Source organism: Oryctolagus cuniculus, chromosome 16 (assembly GCF_964237555.1).
Source record: "Oryctolagus cuniculus chromosome 16, mOryCun1.1, whole genome shotgun sequence".
Lineage (NCBI taxonomy): Eukaryota > Metazoa > Chordata > Mammalia > Lagomorpha > Leporidae > Oryctolagus > Oryctolagus cuniculus.
In genome coordinates, this window is record NC_091447.1 from 54925478 (window position 1) to 54949226 (window position 23749).

Below are 23749 nucleotides of genomic sequence, written 5' to 3' on the forward strand. Positions count from 1 at the left end.
CTGAAATCATGGATCATCTTAGCCCTCATCTAGGGGAAATCAAATTCCAATCTCATTCAGATGACCACATCAGAAGTGGCTGTTTCCTTGTTCACTGTTAGGGGCCTCTCCTCCCAAGAGGATATATATGGCCTCCTCTATCTTCAAAGCCTACAGTGGCACAGCAAGGCCTTCTAATACTCTAGTCTTTCTAACGCCCCTCCCAAATCCACAGACCACCCAGCACCCAATTGTTCCCTACCTCTCCCTTACCAGTCCCTTTGTTGGTTCTGCTCTGAATTTCTTGGCCAAATATTGACTGAATCAGAGAAGGCACTGTGGCATCAGGACACTCTCATCCCATATGAGAGTGCCCAGTTCAAATGCTGGCTACTCTGCACTTACTATTCAGCTTCCTGCTAATGCATACCCTTGCAGACAGCAGATGATGGCCCAACTGCTTGATTTCCTGCTACCCACTTGAGAGACCTAGATGGAGTTTCCTAGCCATAGCTGTTGTGGGCCTTTGGAGAGTGACCCAGCATACGGGAATGCACTTGCTTGCTCTCTGTCTCCTTCTCTGTCATTCTGCCTTTAAAATAAATTATATATATAACATGTATACTATGTATATATAATATTATATATAATTTATATGTATGCATATACAAGAGTCATGAAAACATTGCATTGAAACTATGAAACTACAAACGCTAAAAATATTACAACTACTAATTGTTAATAAACCTGTTGAGCATGTAAATTGTTTGCCAGAAATTTTGCCCCTTCCTTGTTAACTGTTAATTGTAAGAAATCAGGGCCGGCGCCACGGCTCACTAGGCTAATCCTCCACCTTGCGGCGCCGGCACACCGGGTTCTAGTCCCGGTCGGGGCGCCGGATTCTGTCCCGGTTGCCCCTCTTCCAGGCCAGCTCTCTGCTGTGGCCAGGGAGTGCAGTGGAGGATGGCCCAAGTGCTTGGGCCCTGCACCCCATGGGAGACCAGGAGAAGTACCTGGCTCCTGCCATCGGATTAGCGCGGTGCGCTGGCCGCAGCGCGCTGGCCGTGGCGGCCATTGGAGGGTGAACCAACGGCAAAGGAAGACCTTTCTCTCGGTCTCTCTCTCTCTCACTGTCCACTCTGCCTGTCAAAAAAAAAAAAAAATTTCAAACCTGTAAACAAGGGTGTATATAGAGCCCACTAGAGTGGGCTCCAGGAGGACAAAAGCTTGTGCTGTCCCCAGAGTCTCTGATGAGTCATCACTCTTGTGCTTCAGCATCTCTGTGCTATCCACCTAGCTTCTAATTGCAACTTTCAAATTCACATTTTGCCAAGTTTTATTAATTTATAGAGTAAACTACAGAGTAGAGGATCAAATTAGAAATATCCATTGTGTAGGAGAACAGATCTCTTAAGCTACTAGAAATACTACAATCATCTTCACATATGCCTGTCACTTCTCCAAACCAGAGTAATTTGTGTTGTTATCAGTCTCTATGATTAAAACTGTCCAAAGGCAATCTATCTGTAAGTTAAGTCCAAGGCCTTCATGTCCTCACCCTGTCTTGTCCCTCTTGTTCATCTTCCACTGTTCCCTGTCTGCCATTTCATGATCTACAGCTAATATTTTATAGTTTTCATCCACATTGTGATGCTCTCACAGGGAGGCCTACCATTGCCCATGCTATTTGCTTGCCTTGAATGAATAGCCTTCCTCATGTCCTCTTTGTGCAAGTTCTACTCAGTTTCCAAGACTGGATCAGGTGTCATCTTCAGGAAGATGTCTCTGGCTCCTGACAATCTGGTTAGATGAGATATCCTCTGATACACCCCACAACACTCTGAGCTCAACTATTCTTACAGTTGTTGCATTATATAGAAATTATCTACTCATGGGCCTGTACTTTCTGTTTGCACAAGGGCACCTCAAAACCAGGAACCCTGTTTCTCATATTTATATGAGAAATATATAAGCAGTAAATACTTACCCTGTAAATAAAAGGCTGCCTTTATATTTGTTAGTCTTTTAGGACTTCTTATCTATCATTGGATGAATCATCTGCATGGTTAAGCAGACTTGCTTTTCATCATCACCGCCCCCAGCTACATGCACATTCACAGATTCATAGTACCCAACAGGTCTTTTCCAATAATAGGAAATAATTCTGCACTATTAGAATTATACTAATGTAAAGTCCAGAGCTATCCTCTTCTCATTCTGAGAGATCCAGAGAAGTTTTTAGAAAATACATTAAATAAAGAACTTACCGCACAGAGGAGCTTTCTACTGGGGCTACTTCTGGGTGAAGAAGGAATTTCTGTGCCATGTGTTTAACCCAGCGCACGTGCACTTTTTGTTTTCAGGTTGGACGAGCCCAGTGAAAGTTACTCCTTTGCAACCACATCATGAAGGCTGTTCAGTAAACCACGCATACTCATTTGATGAGGAGGCAGAGTACACAGTAAGATTTTCATACTGGGTAGTGTTTCACAAAAGTTATAATTAGGTTATTTCATTGTGTATTCAATATTTTATTTTCTTGGAAAAAAGTTACTGTTTGTAAAATGCTTCTTGTGATCCAGGTACTGTACAGATGTTGCAGCCCCTGCATCTCGTGCTGGCCCTACAGCTGCACAGAGCGGAGAGGGATGTAGAAGCTGGTGGTTCCCAACCCAGTTGCTTTACTGGCAGGTGTCCCTGCCCACAGAAGCCACCAGCCTGCAGGACTGCACTCCCCCACACTGCCTGCACACTGCCTGATGACTGGCTGACTTCCTGAGGAAGCAGACTAAAGCTGGACTCCAGCTGGAACTACGGGCTCACTAGGTTCTCTTCCTTATGCTGCTCGCTTTCCCCACTCCCCTTCACCTGCGGACATCCCCACAACATGGCACTGGAACAACACTCCTGTCACGGTCTCTGCTTCTAAACAGGACACTATCATGACTCCCATGTTACTTGAGAAAGGTGAAGCCCAGTGATGTTAAGTAACTCACTTTAAGATCATACAGGTAGTAAACTTCAAAAACTAAAAGCTAGATATTTTCCAAATTTAAGGATTATATGTTTAAATAATTTTCCTATATGGATTTCATAATCTCTAAACCATTGATATTTAAATTAGGATACTTGAACAGAGATACATAGATATGAAAAGACTTTTTTTAAAAAGTTTATTGAGATATATTTTACATACCAGATACAACTATTTGATATATGTAAATCATTGTTTTTTTTTCAAAGATTTATTTATTTTACTTGAAAGAGGAAGAAAAGCAGAGAGAGAGAGAGAGAGAGAGGTCCTCCATCTGCTGATTCACTCGCCAATTGGCCCCAACAGCCGGAGCTGCACCAATCCAAAGCCAGGAACCAGGAGGTTCTTGGGCATCTCCCACGTGGGTGCAGGGGCCCAAGGACTTGAGCCATCCTCTGCTACTTTCCCAGGCCATAGCAGAGAGCTGGATTGGGAGCAGAGCAGCCGGGTCTTGAACTGGCACCCATATAGGATGCAGGCACTGCAGGTGGTGGGTTTACCCACTACACCACAGCGCCGGCCCCGCAACTCACTGGTTTTTTTTTGTTTTTTTTTTTTGTTTTTTTGTTTTTTAAGATATGTACGGAGTTATGTGACCACAACCACACTGTAATTGTAGAACATTTTCACCACTCCAGAAACACGGGATCTACTATCAGTGAAGACATAAGTACATCTTAAGGAAGTAGTTTGTTTTTCTGACTCCTGTCTGTACTGTTTTCAACTCTGATCTGCTTGATAGTATACCTGCAGTTAGTGTCACCATCTTCTTTTCACTTTTCCCATCACAAAAAATCTTTGTAATTTTGCCAGGAAGGGGGTGAGGCATACCTCCCACACATCAAGAGTTGTACTCTGGTATAGTGCATTGAAACAAAGAGCATGCTCAGACACCTACACCCATGGTGGGTCTTCAAATTCTTCCTTGTCCTATGCCTTTTTCTTTTTTTCTTTTTAAACATTTATTCATTTATTTGAAAGAGTTACACAGAGAGAAAAGGAGAGGGAGAGAGAGACGGAGAGAGAGAGAGAAAGAGAGAGAGAGAGAAAGAGAGAGAGAGAAGTCCTCCATCTGCTCGTTCACTCCCTAACTGGCCACAACAGCCAGAGCTGTGCCGATCCAAAGCCAGAAGCCAGGAGCTTCTTTGGGGTCTCTCACACATCTACAGGGGCCCAAGGACTTGGGCCATCTTCTTCTTCCTTCCCAGGCCACAGCAGAGAGCTGTATGGGAAGTGGAGCAGCTAGGGCTCAAACTGGTCCCCACAGGGGATGCTGGCACTGCAGGCGTTGGCCTTACCCACTGTGCTACAGCGCCGGCCCGCCTTTTTCTTTTAAAAGGAAATAGTGGCATTATGGATGGGGTAATTTGGCCTGACTTGGGAAGGTGATGAAGGTGATTGCCAGTGCAATAAAGGTCTAAGTTTTCAGTTTTACTTGTTCATTCCCTAAACTGATAAAGAATCCATTGCTCCTGTAGGTAAGTCTTGTGAGGACAATATTATTATTTGCAATTAAAATAAAATAGAGTAAATTGAAGACATTGGTACCTTTTTAAAATTTAAACTGCAGATTCATGGCAGAGTTCCCTGCTCTGAGTGTTTAGAGTTGAAATTCTGAAGTAGATGCTTGTCATGGGAATAATCCTAATTAGCATATTTATTTGAATTTAAACTCAGGCTTTTTGTGACAGAAATAAACCTGGATATTATACTCCCAATAGTGGAAGCTCAGTAACATGGACTGATACTTCCAGTGGTAGAACAACTGGATAATTTTTTCTTAAAATATCAAAAATATAATAAGGTGTAAAGACAAATTATTGGAACAACAGAAAGACAAAATGCTAGAATTTAAGTCTAGCATGTAGGGAGCACTTTGACCTTGCAGGAATTTACTGTTTTGGAAGAGGCAACTGGGAATTTGAGTTGGACTTTTGGTAATTTCATAAAGGTAGAGATCAAAAGTTGAAGTAGATGTATGAAAACCACCCACTATTTTTTTAAAACATTTATTTATTTATGTTAAAGTCAGAGTTACACAGAGAGAAAAGAGAGAGAGAGAGTTACACAGAGGCAGAGAGAGAGAGAGAGAGAGGCCTTCCATCTGCTGGTTCACTCCCTAACTGGCTGCAACAGCTGGAGCTGCGCCGATCTGAAGTCAGGAGCCAGGAGCTTCTTCCGGGTGTCCCACATGGGTGCAGGGGTCCATGGACTTGGGCCATCTTCTGCTTTCCCAGGCCATAGCAGAGAGCTGGATCGAAAGTGAAACATCCAGGACTTGAACTGGTGCCCATATAGGATGCCAGCACTGCAGGTGGTGGCTTTACCCGCTATGCCATAGTGCCAGCCCCCACTCACTACTTTTGGATAAATATCTGGAAGTCTGCACCCCAATAGGTCAGTGGTAAAAAGCCCTTGGAGAGCCTTCAGTTTGAGCTTATCAAAGTAAATGAGAAAACTTGAAGCACTGAACTGGGATTAAGGTGATCCTAGATTGCTGTCATTCCCAGGAAACAGGCAAATAAAATAAAATTCTTTTTTGGAGAAAAATTATATCTTACTAAACCACAAAGTATTTCCCTGAAAAACTTTTAAAATATAATGTTCAACACACAATCAACAATATCCAAACACATAAGGAGAAAGTTCAGCAGAAGTGGAAATCAGCAGAAATGAGAAAAAAGAAAAAGTGCACATTTATTTTAAACCTTAGAAATATGCATAACTGTTCAAGAGGAAAAAGATGATTGGGTTTGTGGATTATATATACATGAATTGTGACAATGCTGCATCTTAAAATTTAAGTAAAAACTGGCTGTGGACAAGAAAAACTTCCTGAGGTAACATGTCCACAAGGTGGGACATGCGGAATCTCGCAGAGCAAAGGAATCATTTTTGATGAAATTGCAGACAACCGGGGGCCAGCGCCGTGGCTCACTAGGTTAATCCTCCACCGGCAGTGCCAGCATCCCATATGGGCGCCAGGTTCTAGTCCCGGTTGCTTCTCTTCCAGTCCAGCTCTCTGCTGTGCCCTGGGAGGGTAGTGGAGGATGGCCCAAGTGCTTGGGCCCTGCACCCGCATGGGAGACAAGGAGGAGGCTCCTGGCTCCTGCTTTGGATCGGTGCAGTGCCGGCTGTACCGGCCATTTTGGGGAGTGAACCAACGGAAGGAAGACCTGTCTCTCTGTCTCTCTTTCTCACTGTCTATAACTCTACCTGTCAAATAAATAAATAAAATAGCAGACAACCAATAATCCACAAGTAGAAACTGTCAAAACTGACCAGCGGATGAAGTAAAAAGGAGTAGCACATACAACATCTCTAATAGCACAGCAATCTAAAACATACATCATTGTTCAAAGAGATAAAGAAACTGAATGTCTAAGTAAAGCAAAATTTGAGGAAAAGAACAGGAGCCAAATGTGATTTGACACATGAAAATATTTATTGTAAAAAGTTGTTAAAAATGTTTGTTCCTCAAAAAGACCCAATGAGTTCCTAAAAGATTTTTTTTTTTTAATTTATTTGAGAGAATCCAGGGTTCCTGTGATAGAAAGTTCACAAAGTGAGTATACACTCCAAATTATTCAACATAAATAGGCAAAGGAAAATGTGACACATTCTCAATGTAAGAGACAATCTAGATGCTAAAATTATCAGGGGTTTTCATGTAGCAACTGTAACAGTGATCAATGAAATAATGAAAGATACAAATGCCAGAAGAGTAGATATGTCAGCATAGAAATAGAATGCATAAAAAGTAACCAAATGGATACTTTTAAGCCCAAATGACTCACATTTTCACATGGAAATTATATTAACTTAATAGCAAGATGGATACAACTAAAAAGAGTACCAAGTATTTGAAGACAGATGTAGACCTTATTTGGAGAGGGGGAAAGGAATAAAACATGAATGCAGATTCAAGATGACTCAATAGTGAGAATCTGCACTGACCTCAGCTGCAAAAGAACAGAAAAACAAAGGTAGGACCACATTCTCAGGGGACTGAGTGAGAGAAATTTTCAGTGGAGAAGTGACAGAACAGAGCAAAGACTCCACAGGACAGGAAGGAAACGGGACAGACAAACCCCAGTGGCTGGCCATGCCACCTGCCACTCTTGCGTACACAGCTGCCAGATGGGAAACACCATCTTGCCAAGATGGGGCAGGAAGAAGTTGCCCCAGCACCTCACCACTGGCAGCTTTAACTGAGGGAGAATTACACAGCCTCCACTGAGTTCAAGTCCAGCCTGCAGGGCTGCCTGGGTCTGAGCAGTGACTTCGCTCCAAAGAGAAGCCGCATTGCCTCCCTCCCTTCTTCTATCCCACCCCACCACAGATGCCAAACTCAGTTTACTGTGAGAGGAGAGTCACAGCTGAACTCTGTTCTCACTCAGCAGACAGCAAGCGATCCTCCTGCTACCAGAAGTGACGAACAAGAGCCAGAGTTAGGGCAGTTTACGGGAAGGACCCTGCAACTGTGAGAGTTCTGGGTGTAAGCCCTGGAACTCTGCCAACTCTCTGATCTACTGGGTTCCCCTCAGCTTCTTGAGGCTAGAGCCAGCAGTAACTCATAAAAAATCTGGGCCAGACCTGAGGAAGTTCTCGCCGTACCTTTTAGCCCATGGTCCTGGGAGCCCCAGCCACAAGCTCCAGCATCACATTTGCATGCCACATGAGAACTGGGGGCAATTCTGCTGTGCCTTGCAGAACCAGAACTGTTGGTGTTGGATGGTTGGAGTAATTCAAACTCCCCATATCTGCAGTGTTCTGTTTGTATTGCTTTGCTTCAGGAAGGTGGCTATAACCATTCCCAACACCTCTGTCCCATGCTGGGAGACCTGGGAAACTACCCACTGTATCTTGAAACACTAAGAATGTAACAATCACTGTAACTTCTTCAAACCCATTGGACTCTACCTGATGGAACCAAGGGAAGAACCTGCCTGCATTCCACCTCTGTGGACCTATACCTGCCAGTGCAAAGTCTTCTGTATACCTTGTAATCACCTAGTTTATAAGCTCCAGCATCAGTCTCACTCTCCCAGAAGGACCTGGGAAGGGTCCCATCACACAGTCCTCAAGCCACAGCTATTGGAGCTTTAAGCCCCAGCATCACACAGCCTTGCCACTGGGACAGTCTATTTTTTGTCCCTCAGCACAAAGAACCATGCCCTGGCTACCACAATCCCTAGTGTAACTGACACCCAACTCTTTGAGGACTGATGAGGCACAGCCTAGGAAATCCACATTCATATCAAAGACACAATTCTATCTCTACAATCTACCACAGACTAGACCACGCTTACTTTTAGACACAGCTGACATTGATTAAAGCGAAACAAATCGCTCAGAGGCTACACTTCTGGGCTAGAACCAAACCTAGAACCAAAGCAACAAATGAAGTGATATCCTCTATTTCATATAAACATTAAAGTCTTTTCCAATAAAACCTATTCCATAAAAAGAAGAGATTATTAGACCATTTGCACAGATGTCAACATAGGAACACAGGAAACATGAAAAGAAGTGTAGCACGATACCTCCAAAAGAATGCAGTAGTGTTCCAGAATAGATCCTGATCTGAAGTAAACCTATAAATGCCAAAAATAGAATTCAAAATAATGATTATAAGGAAATGCAATGGAATGCAAGATAATGCAGATAGACAGATCAAAGAAATGAAAATAGGAGACATGAGTGAAAAATTCACTGAGAAGATAGAAATTATTTTTTTAAAGATTTTATTTATTTGAGAGGTAGAGTTACATACAGAGAAAGGGAGAGATGGAGAGAAAGGTCTTCCATCCACTGGTTCACTCCCCAAATGGTTGCAATAGCTAGAGATGCACTGGTCCGAATCCAGGAGCCAGGAGCTTCTTCCAGGTCTCCCATGCAGGTGCAAGGGCCCAAGTACTTGGGCCATCTTCTACTGCTTCCCAGGGCAAAGCAGAGATCTGGATCAGAAGAGAAGCAGCTGGGACACAAACTGGTGCCCATATGGGATGCTAGTGCTGCAGACAAGGGCTCAATCTGTTTCACAGAACCAGCCCCCAGATGGAAATTATTTAAAAGAACTAAGTAGACATTTGACGATGAAAACTTTAATCAATGAAAGAAGAATACATTCGAGAGTTTCAACAACAGAACTGACCAAGTAGAGAAGAGAGTTTCTGATCCAGAGGACAAAACTTTTAAAATAACCTATCAGACAAAAATAAAGAGAAAAGAAATTAAAAGAATGAACAAAGCCTACACAAAAGTTGGGACACCATTAAGCTGCCAAATATTCACATTATAGGGATTCCTGAAGAAGAGAGGGAAAAAGGTGTTGAGAACCTGCTAAAATAACAACTGGAAACTTTCCAAGTCTTGAAAAAAACACAGACATCCAGATACAGGAAGCTCAAATGACCCCAAGCAGACTCAACCAAAAGAGTTAAGTGCAGAGAGAATCTAAAGACAATAAGAGAAAAGAGGTTACATATAAAGGAAAACCAGTTAGACTAACAGCAGGCTTCTCAGCAGAAATGACAGAAGAGAATAGGATTATATATTCCAGGTCTTAAGAAAATTTTCAGCCAAGATTATTATATACATCAAAGCTATCCTTAGCACTTGAAGGAGAAATAAGATTTTACCCAGATAAGCAAAACCTCAGAGAATTCATGACCACCAGACCAGCCTTACAAGAAATTCTGAAGGGAGTCCTACATTAGAAGCAAACGTCATGAAAACACATGATACTACCAAATTCAGTAACAGAGTAGGTTGAATCAGCAACCAATCAACAAAATGAAAGGTGTTAATTCCTACCTATCAGTACCAACCTTGAACTTAAATGGCTTAAATTCCCCAGCCAGAAGACTTCAGTTGGATGAATGTGTAAAAAACCAAGACCCAATTCTATGATGTCCATTAGAAACTCACTTCACAAATAAAGTTACACATAGACTGAAAGTGAAGGGTTGGGAAAAAACATGCCAGGCAAATGAAAACCAAAACCAAGCAGGAGTAGCTAATACTCATATCAGATAAAATAGACTTCTGTTGGAAAACTGTAAAAAGAGACAAAAGATTATATTATAATAAGAGGAATAATTCAACAAGAAGATATATCAATCGTAAATATATATGCACCCAACACAAGACCACCCAGATACATACAGCAAATATTGTTAGACCTAAAAGGAGAGATACACTCTAATACAATAACAGTGGGGCACTTCAACACCCCCACTGTCATCAGTGGACAGATCATCAGACTTAAACAAAGATACATTAGAATTGAACCATACCATTGAGCAAATGGACTTGACATATTTATGGACCATTTCACCCGTACAGCTAGAGAATACACATTCTTCTCATCAGCACAAGGAACTTTCTCTAGGATAGACCATATATTAGGCCACAAATCAAGTCTCAGTCAGTTTCAAAGGATTGAAATCACACCATGCATGTTCTCAGAACACAAAGGAATAAAGCTAGAAATCAATAATAAGAGCAATATAACATGCAAATACATGTAAATTAAACAACATACTACTGAATGACCAATGGGTCATTGAAGAAATCAAAAAAGAAAAAAAACTTTCTTAATTAAATTAAACATATCAAAACTTATGCATACAGCAAAAACAATATTTAGAGGGAAGTTTATAGCATTAAGTACTTACATTAAGAGAAAAGTATCAAATAAACAATCTAATCAGACATCTCAAGGACTTAGAAAGACAAGAACAACCAAACCCCAACTTAACAAGACGCTAGAAATAAGGGTCAGAGCATAAAAGTACAAAATTGAAACAAACAGAAAAAAGAAATCAACAAAACAAAAAGCTGGTTATTTGAGAAGATAAACAAATTGGGCAAACGTTTAGCCAGACTAACAAAGATAAAAAGAGAAAACACTCAGAGGCTGGTGCCTTGGCTCACTTGGTTCATCCTCCAGCTGCGGCGTAGGCATCTCATATGGGCGCCAGGTTCTAGTCCCGGTTGCTCCTCTTCCAGTCCAGCTCTCTGCTGTGGCCCAGGAAAGCAGTGGAGGATGGCCCAAGTGCTTGGGCCCCAGCATCCGCATGGGAGATCAGGAGCAGGCACCTGGCTGCTGGCTTCGGATCAGCGCAGTGCGCCAGCCATGGCAGCCGTTGGGGGGGGGGGGGGTAAACCAACGGAAGGAAGACCTTTCTCTCTGTCTCTCTCTCACCTAATAAAAAAAAAAGAGAGAGAGAAAACACTCAAATAAAATAGAGATGAAAACATACATTACAACCAACACCAGCTGAAATACAACGACTCATAAGAAACAATGTGAACAAGTATATGCTAATGAATTGGAAATCTTGAAGAAATGGACAAAGTCCTGGATATGTAAAACCTACCAAGATTAAATCAAGATGTGGAAAATCTGAACAGACTCATAACAAAAAAAAAAAAAAATTGATGCAGTAATTAAAAGTCTTCCATCAAGGTAAACTCCAGGACCTGATGGTTCAAGAAAGATGTAAAGAGAACTAACTCCAGTGCTTTTCAAACTATTGCAAAATATTGAACAGGATAAAACTCTGCCAAACTCTTTGCAAGGCAACATCACTCTAATACCAAAACTGAATGAAGATAAAACACAAAAAGAAAGCTACAGACCTATATTCTTGATTAACATAGATGCAGAAATTCTCAATGAAATATTCACAAACTGAATCCAATGCCACAACAAACAGATCATACATCAGAATCATGTGGGATTTATCCCAGAGATGCAAGGGTGATTCAGCATTCACGAATCAATAAACATCAGCAGAATGAAGAGCAAAAACTATATGGTAATTTCAAAAGAAAAAGCATTTGGTAAGATTCAACATCCCTTTAGGATAAAAGCCATCCAAAAATTAGGTATAGAAGAAACATATCTGAAAATTATAAAGATTATATATGACAAAGAACAGACTAAATCCTACTGAATGAGGCACTCTGAAAGCATTTCCCCTCAGATCTGGAACAACACAAAGACGTTCACTTTCACCACTCTTATACAATATAATATTGGAAGTATTAGCAAAATCGATTAGGGAGGAGAAAAAATAAAGGAAGACATCAAAATATCAGTGTTTGAAGATGGCATGCTGTTGTACCTGGAAAAACCTAAACACTTCAAAAAAGCTGTTAAATTGAAAAACCAATTCAATGTAGTTGCAGATTACAAAATAAACATACGAAAACCAGTAGCTTTTTAGATGCTAATTATGTACTCAAAAGGGACAGATCAAGAAAGAAATTCCCTTCACAATAGCCACACACACACAAAAAGCCAAGTATTTAAGAACAAATTTACTCCTGGCTCCTGCCATCGGATCAGCGCGGTGCGCTGGTCGCAGTGCGCTGGCCGCGGCGGCCATTGGAGGGTGAACCAACGGCAAAGGAAGACCTTTCTCTCTGTCTCTCTCTCTCACTGTCCACTCTGCCTGTCAAAAAATAAAAAAAATAAAATAAAATAAAAATAAAAAAAGAACAAATTTAGCCTAAACTTAAGGCCTGAGACTTTAGAGTTGCTGAAAGAAAATGTAGGGGAAATATTTCAAGATATTGGTGTAGATAATGACTCCCTGGATAGGAATCCCAAAGCACAAGCAACAAAATCAAAACTAAAGGGCTGGCACTGTGGCTTAGCACATGAAGTTGCTGTGTAAGGCAAAGGCATCCCATACAGATGCTAGGGTAAGTTATTTCAGAAAATAAACATTTCTCAATTAATTTTAGGCATGTAACCTAATATAATGAAAGTAGACAGAGAAACTACAAATTAATGTTCCTCATATATCATGACACAAAAAGTTTTCCAAGGTATTAACAAATTAAAACCAGCAACTTATAAAACTAATGATGCCGGCACCATGGCTCACTAGGCTAATCCTCCACCTTGCAGCGCCGGCATACCGGGTTCTAGTCCCGGTCGGGGCGCCGGATTCTGTCCCGGTTGCCCCTCTTCCAGGCCAGCTCTCTGCTGTGGCCCGGGAGTGCAGTGGAGGATGGCCCAAGTACTTGGGCCCTGCACCCCACGGGAGACCAGGAGAAGTACCTGGCTCTTGCCATCGGATCAGCGCGGTGTGCCGGCCACAGCGAGCCAGCTGCGGCGGCCATTGGAGGGTGAACCAACGGCAAAGGAAGACCTTTCTCTCTCTCACTGTCCACTCTGCCTGTCCAAAAAAAAAAAAAAAAAAAAACCAAAAACAAAAACAAAAAAAACTAATGATATATCATAAATAGGTTGTAAAATCAGAATCAAAATGGAGTGAGTGTGGCTAAAAGCTAATGCAGACCTCTTGCTTCTATACATATTAGCTTTGCTTGCTAACAGCTAAGGGTGTATCTTGTGAAGCCATGTTGGCCCAAATTCCCAGGAACTAGGTTGACCGAAATGTGTCCTTCACTGTTATCTTACAGCTATATCTTGGATCTGCTATTGGGTTTGTTATTGTTAACTGTTATCTTCTGGTTTTCCTTTTTATTGTTCACTGCATACCAGGGGTCCAGTTCGAAATTGTGAGCCCTAGTGGACATAATACTATAAAAAGCTGTGTAACCCGCTGTTGGAGGCTGCACTCTGGTAAGGAGTGTTGGTCTGGATCGGTGGCCAGTCCTGATGGGTTACCTTGCCTCTCATTTGTCTCTCATTTGCTTCTCATTTTCAATAAAAGTCATGTGTGACTGTCACTGGTTTTTGTAATATTAGCTGTGAATGCAACAAAGTAACAAGTGATATTTATCTCATGAATGCAAAGTCATTTAACATTCAAAATTAATGTAATTCAACATACTAACAACAAAAGAGAAAACTGGCTCCTGGTTGCAAATCAGCCTAGCTCTGGCCTTTGCAGCCATTTGTGGAGTGAACCAGCAGATGGAAGGTCTCTCTCTCTCTGTCTCTCCCTCTCTTTCTAATACTATGCCTTTCAAATAAATAAATAAACGTTAAAAAAAAAACTAAAACTAAGCAATTGGGATTGATTATACAAAACTCGAACACTTCTACACATCAAAGGAAACATTTACAAGTACAGACTCACATCCTTGAAAAAGTTACTGAAAATTAAACTTCAGGGAGAAAAAAATAAAATCAAGAATAAGAAGGGGGGAAAAAGTATAAAACAAGTAAAAGTAGGTAAAGAATTGGTAAAATATCTTGAAAAATCAACTAAATAGTAACCATGAAAGATGGTATTATTGGTTATTTAATAATAAATAATTAAATAATATTGATAAGAGATAGAGATATATAATATTGATAAGGGATAGAGAAGTATCTCAGAGTCAATATCCTTGTGCTAGAAGACAAGACAAGTAAGTTTGATATTTTTGTTGTTTTGGTTACATGGTGCTAAAATTAACTATTTACCAACCTTTAAATTTTAAAAGTATCTTATAAAAATATTATTTTCCATTAACTTTCATATTCATTTTGTAAATTTTAACTATCAAGAAAATAGATGCATAATGTAAAGTTCCAAAATAGAAAAAAGGAAAAATATGGAAGCATTAAACCTGGTCAAAGAATAGCTTGGGAAAAGAAAAATGAAGAGGAAAAAAGAGAACATGGTGAATAATAAACAATAGCTATTTCCATTTCTATTTGGTCTCTTCTAACACATTATTTGTGCCTTCTAGGATGACCACAAGCCACTTCAACCAAACAAAAAGTGTGATGCAAAGGACTCATTTTACAAGTCCTCCACACAGAAGTAAGGATAATTCTGATAACAGATACATTATTGAATAAAGCAAAGATCTCTTTTTGCAAGTAGCTGTGTTTCTAAAGAGGAACAAAAATATAACTTGAAAATAGATAGATCCTATCTTAGAAAGTGATGTCAAGGAGAAGATACATGAACCCTACCTTAGAAGATGGTAAGTGTACCAGACAAAGAAGAGGCAAACCAGGACAGGATCGGTAATGCTGTGGGTTCAGGGTAGCAGGCTTCATTCATAAACAGGAGCTCAGGGGTGGGGAGTTTCTTGAGGAATGAGGTTTGAGTAGAAATGTGGGAAGGTGGAGGAGCATCCGTGCGTGCACTCACAGTGTCTGCATACTCGTAGTGTAACAGAGCAAAAGCCCACGTGGGAAGTGTGCAAACGTGCTGCAGAAGAACAAGAGGCAAGGGTGTGAAGACAAGTACAAGGAGCAGGAGAGGCGAAAGCGGGGGTCAGAGAAGTGCTGGGAACCAGCAGAGCGTGCAGGGCACGTTGAGCCTGAACTACCAAGGATGCTATTCTGAGTGACAGGAGACTTCAGCAGAGAAGTGGCAACCTGAGACATACATCAAGGTTGTGGTGGTGGCTGCTGTGTTCCAGGTAGATTGTGTGGAGAGCAGTTGGACTGTTGCTGTCTTCTAGGAGTGGGATAGTGGTAAGTTGGAGTAGGGTGGTAATAGAGGGAATTGAAGCAATGGTTAACTAACCTCTGGTATGTGTTGAATGTAGAAGCAATACATTTTCCTAATGAAAATGAAAATGAATCTGAGAGGAAAAGGACTCAGGAATTGTCCTAAGGCGTTAGACTGAGCAGGTGAGTGGACTTGCGTTGCCGCTCCTTAACAAGAAAGCAGTGGAGCAAGCTTTGGGCTTCAGCTTTAAATGCATCAACTCTGAAGATGTCCATTAGACACCCGAATGGACCTGTCAAGTAGGCAGTGGGATATATGGCTGTGGCATATGGGAGAGAGCTCTGGGCTAGAGACTGCCTGGGTATCAGGGGAAGGTAAAGGCATGGACGGATGATGATGCTCAAACAGATGTGCTGTCAGAGCAGCAGAGAGCACGGAGGCCTGGCATTCCAACACGAAGAAGCCAGAGGAAAGCAGGAACCAGTGAAAGAGACTGAAAAGGGCCTAGCAGGAAAATGAACAGTCTAGTGCCTGCAAGGAGGGAGTGGTGAACTCGTGACGTTGTACAAAGAAATCCAGGAGGCTGAGGCTGAGAGTGGATGATGGATTGACCAGTGGATATAGAACTCAGCAAACTGATAGTTTGGAAGCCACGATGCATAGCGCATTGTGGAGAAATGGGTGGAGAGGACGAGAGAGGACGTAATGGGATAAAGGAATAACAATTCATGTGACAAGACACTCCATGTCTGCCACTGCGCTTCTTGCCTCTCGCCTGTTGAACACTGCAGACATACTTTATATTTTAATTTCATGTGTTTTTTCTTTTTCTTTTTTTTTTTTTGTTTGTTTGTTTTTGGACAGGCAGAGTTAGACAGTGAGAGAGACAGAGAGAAAGGTCTTCCTTTTCCATTGGTTCACCCCCCAAATGGACACCACGGCCGGCACGCTGCGCCGATCCGAAGCCAGGAGCCAGGTGCTTCCTCCTGGTCTCCCATGGGGTGCAGGGCCCAAGCATTTGGGCCATCCTCCACTGCCTTCCTGGGCCACAGCAGAGAGCTGGACGGGAAGAGGAGCAACCGGGACAGAATCTGGCGCCCCAACCGGGACTAGAACCTGGGGTGCTGTGCCACAGGCGGAGGATTAGCCTAGTGAGCTGCGGCGCCAGCCAACTTCATGTTTTTCACTCAGATTGAAGGTCCACCTGTGACCAAATAGTTCTATGAAAATATGTGAATACCTGCTATCCTAGACAATTTATGCAACATAAAGAAAGCTGTGATAATATGAGGTTGGATTTCAGAGTCTTGGCACCAAATAGAAAGGAGCACTGTCCATGAGCAGCCTTGGATTCCAATGGCAAGTCTCTGATGTCTTGGACATCCTCTCTTCATTTTGGTTCTCAAAATTCTCACCCTGAAAATAAAGGATTATGACGACATAGACTCTAAATCCCTCTCTGGTTTTGGGTTTGTGTTGTTGTTGTTGTACTGTGATCTTAAATTTTATTCCATTGGTCATCTTAGAAACAGTGAATATTTTGGTTAAAAGCATGATATTTTACTTAGAATATGGTTATTTATTTTTACAAAATAAAGTATTAAATCATAATATTTAGTGGTATCTGTTTAAAAATATAAAAATTTTCTTGTGCAAAAAGGTTTATAACCTCTATGGAAAATTCCACAAAATATTCATAAAATATATCACAGGTTCAGTGAGGTATCTTTCAAACTTGTAAACCCAAATCCACATAACTGTAATAGTTGTGCTCTGGGGGTTGGCATTTGGCACAGTGGTTAAGATACCACATGGAATGCCTGTGGCCACATATCAAAATGCCTGTGTTTGAGTCCCAGCTGTACTTCTAATTCCAGCTTCCTGCTAATGCACTTCCTGCATGATGGCTCGGGTACTCAGGTTCTTCCATGCATGTGGGAGACTTGGATTGAATTCCTGGCACTTGGCTTTGGCCCTGGCTGTTGTGAGCTCTTGTTGAGTGAACTAACAGAAAGAGTGTCTCTCTCTCTCTCTCTCTCTCTCTCTCTCTCTCTTTCTCTCTCTGCGAGTGTGTGTGTGTACCTTTCAAGTACATTTTTTTTAATTGCATCCATTAGGGTTGCTGGAGCCCTGGAGCCATGCTCAAAATTTGTGTAATCTGGTTGTGTTCATGTAGAATGGTGGCATGCTGTTAATTCTTCAGAGACAAATAATGGGGAATTGAGTCCTGACTTTGATCTTGGGAGCTGAGTAACCTTAAGCAAGCCAAACCAACTTTCTTAGTGATAGTTTATTTGTATTATTTGTATTAGTGCTCCTCCTTGCCTGCTGTGAACGTCAAAGGAGATTTTTTTGTAAATGATGAGCTGTGTGCAGGTGTGCACATTAGTTCCTGTTGCTGTGTGACTAAGAACCGCAAATGTAGCAGCTTCATTACCCTGCAGCCTGCAGGCCGGCAGCTCAGGCACGCCCTGCCTGGGCTCCCTCTCAGGGTTTCTCCAGGCTAGAGTCAGGTGCCCTCTGCAGCTGTGCACTCCTCTCCCAGGATAGGTCAGGCTGTTGGCACATGCAGTCATTGCCCCTGGGGCTCTCAGAGTCGTTTGTAGAAGGGCAGCTAGAGCATTGTTGCTGTTCTCTGCCTCTTTTCAGGGCTCATTGATTCAACCATGTCCACTCAATACAACCCTCCTTTTGGTGAACTCAAATTCAACTGATTCAGGACCTTAATTACATGCACAGGATCCATTGTGCTGTACAAAGTGACATATCGCAGTCGTGCCGCCTCATAGTTTCCACTTGCTCTAGGTTTCCTGGGGCAGTGATGATCTACAGAAGAACATCCCAAGGCAGGCACAGTGGAGTCATCTTAGAATTCCGCATATTATGGACTGTGATACTCTTATTATCAGACCAACTGAAGACCTGCTTTCCATGAGATATCTTTATTTAATGATTTCATAGAGCTTATGAAGTTGTTCCTTGGGACAAGATGCTGCCACCAAAACTCGATCCAGAAGAAACAACAGTGGAAAAGGCTGCTGACCCCCTCTCACAGTGTTTCACCCTGAAGAGATACGAAAGTGCACCAGCAATAACCCAGGTCAGTTTCACTCCCAGGAGGTAGGAAAGTGTGCTGGCAGTGCCCCGGTCAGGAAGTGTCCCCTAGCAGCTGCGTGTTTCTCACTGCTACTAACCAAACATCAAAGCCTCAAGTCACCTCATTCTTGAATCACATAAGCAGCCAAGTAAATATCTATGTTTATGGAGTGCCAAGCCCCATCTTCCTAAACAACTGCTGACTGCAGATACTTTAATATTATCACTATTGGAATTTCTAAATTTATTATTTAAATCTGACCTTTTTCTCAAAAGGCCTTTTACAGTGATTGGGTTTATACTTAAAATTACAAAAGAAAATATAAATAGCAAAGAAAAGGAGAAATGATTTCACTAGATAACCTGTGCTGAGAATCATTCTTGAAATAGGACCTCAAACCTAGCTCTGTGCTTTTCAAGGCAAAAGGGGAAGAACTTGGCTCAGATTGTCATGTGATATCATCTCTTAGCATGTGATAAAACAGAGCTTACTGAGGCATCAGGTGAGGTGGGCATTCTTTTCACCTCCAAACACAAAGAATTTACCACGTGGATTCTTGCATCCACACCACAGCCAGCATTACTTTTTCTAAAGTGTGAATATGTTCATGTTTCTCCATTGATTCAACCATCACATTACACAAAATGAAACCCATGCTTATTGACGTGACACACAGTCTACCTGAGCCCCTCCTGGGTCTCCTCTCTCCCATCCTCTTCCTCCTGCTGCTCCACTTTGCAGCCCAAATGTTAGGGCACATGGTTCTGTTCTCTCTCCACTGAGCTCTCTGATGCTCAGGTTTGTCCTGCTCTCTCCTGGGTCTTGCCCTTTGTGCACCATATTCCAGTGCCTCCAGGGCTCACTGTGCCAGGCTAAATCCCAAGCATTCTTCAGGTCTCATCCGAGCCCTCACTTCTGACCTCCCAACACTGGGTCATGTGGCACTACTCTGTGATTGTGAAGTTCCTTCCACATCCTTGATTCCCACATTCTTCTGTGCCTTATCTCTCCTTGGGCTTTTTATCATAATGGAGTTTTTGAATCCTTGCAATCAAAGGATTAAAAACAAATAATCCAGTTATGTTGAAATGTAGCTCTAGACACAGATACTTAGGAGGTCCATGAACCCCAGGTTAAGAGGACTATGTTATCTTGTGAACTTCTCCAATTTCTACAGTGAAAAATGATAATAAAAGAGGAAAAACATGACTCTAGTGTAAAAATTTAAGCCTGAATTTTCACATAGAAATTAAAGTTAATTGAAGGACAAAAAATTTTCATGCTCCTAATTATTTTTTAATGATTTCTAAACTACCTCAACATATTTTTATATCCATGTACAAAAATAGGCCATAATTTGCCATTTCTTGGTGTTAAATTATAGTAGTGTCCAAAGTCTTTCCCAGACATGAAGAGGTTCAAAGTTCAGGAGAGAGGCTGGGCTGGAGAGGGAGACAGGCCCTGCTGCAGAGCAGGCCGAGGGACCCCTGCAGGATGGAACTGACAATCACACCATTCCCATGGGCTTGGAGCCCAGTGAGGAGAATGAGGCAGATTCCAGCTATGGCAAAGCAAGTTAAAAGTAGGAGTCTGAGAGCGAAGTGGAGCCCACCACGAGTTCCTGGGGGTGCTTGAAGAGTGCTCCTCACAGAGAGCCTGGGCTCAGCTGTGATGTGAAGGAACGATAAAGGACATTGAACTTCTAGCTGAGAACTTCTAGCAGCTTGTTCATTAAGTATCTAACATTAACTTTGATGATAATTCTAGATGGTTGGTGGTCTCTGGGACAGATTTCAAACAAGATCATTCTTGGCACCCATCAAACCAGTCAATTTGTAAGTCTTCTCTCTTAAGGTTCTCATCACTGGAGTTTTCACTGTCGTTGGTTATTGGACTTGCCCATCAGTATAGGGTGGGAGGGGGCATAATTCCCTCACCCCACCCCCATGTTCCTGGGACAGAGCAGCAGGTGGTGGCTCAAGTGCTTGGGACCCGAATCCCAGTGCAGCTGCTCAGTGTCTCCTGCCCTCATTTTCTTTTAACCCTCCTTAAAATTTAGAATATTAGATATACCATGGACGTTTTAAAGCAAGGGATGCTTTATAAATGTTTTGACATGAATGCTTACCTATTTTGTGTTCCATGAACTTCATATAAAAGGAGTTATAAATTATTTTCCATCAACTTTTGTATCATACAGTTGGTTTGTGCTCCATTAATGTTAAAAACTATGCATTTATAACTGATACTTTCCTTTATTTGATTTGGTGCATTGAATCTAAAAAAATCTTGGTGTTTCTGACTTTGGAAATGTCACTATTTTATTTCTTTTGGTGGTGATGTTATTAACACAGCCCACCACCAAGATTATCATCTCTAATCATCTCTTCTACTTTAAATTCATTTTAAAATATTTTATATATGCAAAAAATGTATAAATAAGAACATGATATAAACTGTGTCCCTCCTCTCCAGCTTTAGAAGCAAAATACTGTGCAATAGAGGTGGCCCCTTTATAAACTGCTGCCTAAACACATCTGCCTTCCTCAGGGGTCCCAACTATTCTGGATTTGATGTTCTGCATTTTCATGCATTCTTTTAGCCCCGTAAAACATACTAGTTATTGTTAAACAATATATTGTATTGTGTTCCTTTTCTACAAAGTCAGTATACATGGTATCATATACTCATTTGTGACCCTTACCATTTTGTTCTGCGTTGTTAAGATTCAAACATGTTGACATCTGTGTCTCTCTGTTATTTTCTCTGCTATGTAGTCTTTCATTGAATGGATAAATCACAATGTATGTATCCATTCTCAGAATTTAATTTTTCCCTACCTTTTAGTACAGCTGGAACAATTATTCACATATCTTCATGTACCCAAGGATAAAAATGTATGTGGGAGAGACATTTGGTGAATCAGCTTAAGTTGCCACTTGGGACATCCACAACCCATAGTGGAAACAAGTCCCAGCTACCTCACTTCTCATCCAGCTTCCTACTAATGTGCATCCTGAGAGGTAGCAGGTGATGGCTCAAGTAGTTCAACCTCTACCACCCCTGTGCTTGACCTGGTTTGGGTTACAGGCTCCCGACTTCAGCCCCAGCCCTGGCTGTTGCAGGCGTTTGGGCAGTGAATCAGAAAACGGGGTTCTCTCCCTGTCGCTCTCCTTACTCTCCCTGTCTCTCTTTCAAAATAATTTTTTAAATATTTAATTAAAAATCAATATGAATCTTATAAATCTATGCTTAATATGTCTAGAATTTCTGGGTCAAGAAGTATGTGTGTTTCTACCTGGTGGGTGTTGCCATATTTTTCTCCAGAAGAGTTTTTTTTTTTTTTTTTTGGACAGGCAGAGTGGACAGTGAGAGAGAGAGACAGAGAGGAAGGTCTTCCTTTGCCGTTGGTTCACCCTCCAATGGCTGCCGTGGCCGGCGCACCGCGCTGATCCGATGGCAGGAGCCAGGAGCCAGGTGCTTTTCCTGGTTTCCCATGGGGTGCAGGGCCCAAGCACCTGGGCCATCCTCCACTGCACTCCCGGGCCACAGCAGAGGGCTGGCCTGGAAGAGGGGCAACCGGGACAGAATCCGGCGCCCCGACCGGGACTAGAACCCGGTGTGCCGGCGCCGCTAGGCGGAGGATTAGCCTAGTGAGCCGCGGCGCTGGCCAGAAGAGTTTTAACAATGAATTCACCCACTGGGAGGTGCTGGAATTCCAATTCCTGCACATGGTTAACAATGCCTGGAATTTTTAGATTAAAAATCAATTTTATGAATATGAACTTGTACTTCATTATAATCTTAGTTTATTTATGCCCAATTACTAGTAATTGTTTTTGCAAATTTGTGAATTACTTAGATTTTCATATCTGCAACTTATCTGCTAACTTATTTGCCACTTTTGCTATTGGGTTGTTATCTTTTTTGTTTTCATCTTTTATTATTCTGTATAAAAATTCTTTATTGGTAGCATTCATCAAAGTGTCTTCCTCTAGTCTGACTTTTCTACTTTAAGATACCCTTTGCTGAACTGAAGTTCTACATTTTATCATAACCAAATCCATCAATATTTTCCTTTAGTTCTTGTTATTTTTGTGATTTTAATAAAATATTCCCTACCCTGAAATAATTTTTTAAAAAGCTGTCTTTCTTTTTTCCTCATGATATTTAAAGTTCTGTTTTTCATATTTTTCTCTTTAACTGCTGGCTGTTCACCGTAACTTGTGATGTGTGCTGGGATCCACTTTCTCAACATGAGTAAGCCAGGCCCCTAGCGTAGTTTGCTGAAGAGACTTCACAGGAGAGTTCAGTCAGGGAGTTGTGGCCTGTTGGCTGCAGCCTGTGAGGGTGAGTCACAGTTGGAATTTTGCAAAAATGAAACAGAATAGAAAATATTCACGAATAAGCTGGAGTCTTAAAACAGAACTATATATTTTCAGCAAGTACCATGGCCAACAGTGAAGGGTGGTGTGTGGTGTGAGATAGACAGATTCAGCAAAGAAGCGATCCTTCTATCCAGGAAGAGATGGGTCCATCTGCCCCCAAAGGTTACATCCCACTTGCCGTCTGTGTGATGATGGCCAACGTGATGGCCATCGGCTCAGTGAGAGCCTTCACGTTACACAGTTCATTTTGTATTTACCTCGTCACAAATGATTGCAAAGCACATGCCGGGGGTGGGGCGGGGGGGGGGGTGACCCAGTCAGCCACATGAATAGTGTTTTCAAAGTTTTAGTTATGAAGAAATGTTATCAAGGATAACATTTCAAATCTTTGACAGTTGGAGCACTGTAATAAAACTAGTGTAAAATGCTCTTTATATGCGATTTCTTTTATTATTAGAAGAGAAAAGAATAATGAAGTGAATCTATACAAAGCCATAATCAAGTTTTGCAATGCGATCTAGGAATGCAAATAGTGACAATATTGAGAAGAAAACTGAGGCTTGTCAGAAAACTTGCATTTTATTGAGCCATATCTAAAAGTAATGTAAACCTTTTTGATAGAGATTATTTAAATATAGTTTTTAAATGTGTAAAATACATTTATAGACTTATAAATTTAATGATAATAAGTAAGAAATTGAAACATCCAAAACCATTCAAGATCCTCATGCATACAGCACATTGAAATTATTAATAACCCCATTCAAATATTTTTAAATAGAAGATTTTTACTACTAATTCTTAACACGTGAATGCTAATTTTTAAACCTTCCCTGGCATCTTTCTATTTGCCTACATGCAGTAAGGA

General features: G+C 41.5%; 1 protein-coding gene across 3 annotated transcripts in view; it reads left to right on the top strand.

Annotated features, from left to right (window-relative positions):
• SPMIP7 (sperm microtubule inner protein 7) overlaps nucleotides 1-23749 on the top strand; it is a 48302-nt gene that overhangs the window by 8510 nt on the left and 16043 nt on the right. For all 3 annotated transcript variants that reach the window (XR_007922293.2, XR_011382999.1, XM_002721588.5), the window contains exons 2-5: nucleotides 2343-2440; nucleotides 14681-14754; nucleotides 18358-18496; nucleotides 20261-20328. Coding sequence is in view for 1 of the 3 variants with exons in the window: in XM_002721588.5 (XP_002721634.2) it covers nucleotides 2343-2440; nucleotides 14681-14754; nucleotides 18358-18496; nucleotides 20261-20328 (379 nt within the window). In the remaining 2 variants the exon portion in view is untranslated. The remainder of the gene's footprint in view (nucleotides 1-2342; nucleotides 2441-14680; nucleotides 14755-18357; nucleotides 18497-20260; nucleotides 20329-23749) is intronic.